At 43.5% G+C, this 1,433-nt stretch overlaps 1 protein-coding gene across 1 annotated transcript in view; it reads right to left on the reverse strand.

The window, feature by feature from the left end:
* Window positions 1–1,433, reverse strand: part of ccdc142 (coiled-coil domain containing 142) — a 21,252-nt gene that overhangs the window by 14,026 nt on the left and 5,793 nt on the right. The window contains exon 3 of the mRNA XM_015402210.1: window positions 1,091–1,248. Coding sequence (XP_015257696.1) covers window positions 1,091–1,248 — 158 coding nt within the window. The remainder of the gene's footprint in view (window positions 1–1,090; window positions 1,249–1,433) is intronic.

Here is a 1,433-nt window from a genome sequence, read left to right on the forward strand (position 1 = left end):
TATATATATATATATATATATATATATAAAGCTTTTATTTTGAAATTGAAAAGAGACCCGGTTCCACTAGCGTTGGTGCCTTGGCAGACATTTGTTACACCAGGAGAGTTTTCTGAACAGAGCGGATGGACTCTGATCATGTTGACCAGGATGGGACCATAGTGTTAGTAGTGAACTGGGGTTTGAATAATCAATAAATAATAATAATAATAATAATAATAACTAGAAGAAGAAGAACTGATAGATAAACCAGCAGCTTTCTATTTATTTTTCTCTATTAGTGAGCTTCAATATTTTGTTGTTCTAATGCTCAGATTGATTATGGCTGCAGATTAAGTAAGAACAGAGTTTGTTGTTCCACAAAGGTCCAGAAAATTTCATGTATTGTTTATTTCTATAGAGCTAATTCACACTGCTTCATCTCAGGTTACTTTATAGATCCAGATCAACCAGATCATCAAGTCAGATTGGCTCCGCTGGTTGCCGCAGTCCACTCAACATAACATTAAATTACGCATTAAAATCGGTAAACGGGCCATATAGCAAAGCTTAAAATATAATATTCCCGCCTCAAATGATCTTTAAACTTACTTTTATTGAACAACAGCAACAGAAAAGAGAACTTTTAGCTTAATACTCTGAGCTCTGTGAGCGCTAACCTGGAAGCTGCTGCTGCTGCAGTGCATGCTGGGACAGCTGTCAGTCTGCAGAACAGAAAAGTCTGCTCTGATGCATGCTGGGTAAAGAGGGAGGGGCCAGAACAACCTCCGGGGACTTTGTCTGTTTTCTTTCTTCTTGTTCTAGTGAATTTGAACAGCAATAGGGCTGAGGCTGATGACGTCTCACGAGCACACGAGAATGTACAGGTACACAGACTGAGAAACGGCCCTCAAACAGAACCAGAACCAGGCTCAGTGTGAGCGGCCATCTACTGAGGCCCCCTGCGGCTTAAAGAGACAGAAGCAGACATAGAAAATGGATCCAGTCTGAAGAGGTCGTCTTTCACTCTGACACAGAAAGCAGCCGACGCCTCTCGACTCTTCACAAACTGCATCCAGTGGAACCAAGGGGTTAAAGGCATTGAACTCACCGGCAGAGATCCCACCGGGTACCGCTGGGACACCATAGTCAGAAGCTGTTCAGAGGACCGGGACACATGGTTGTGGTCCAAAACAAGGTCCTCCTCCTCTTCATCTTGACTGGACACGTGGAACAGAGACCCAGAGATGGACGTCTGTGGCCAGTTACCTGAATGGGTGTAAAAGCCATTAGTACCTGGAAGAGAACACCCTGAACACAACATCCCAACAAGGCAGTGACCTAATGGTCCAGCGGCGTTTTAAAAGTTTAAAAACCTCAACCTCAGACCCACAGTGGAGGTACTCCTTACAAATGACCGATTACTGCAGTAATGCAGTAGAACGCCCTGAAGA

Source organism: Cyprinodon variegatus, unplaced genomic scaffold (genome assembly GCF_000732505.1).
Source record: "Cyprinodon variegatus isolate N-32 unplaced genomic scaffold, C_variegatus-1.0 Scaffold1320, whole genome shotgun sequence".
NCBI lineage: Eukaryota > Metazoa > Chordata > Actinopteri > Cyprinodontiformes > Cyprinodontidae > Cyprinodon > Cyprinodon variegatus.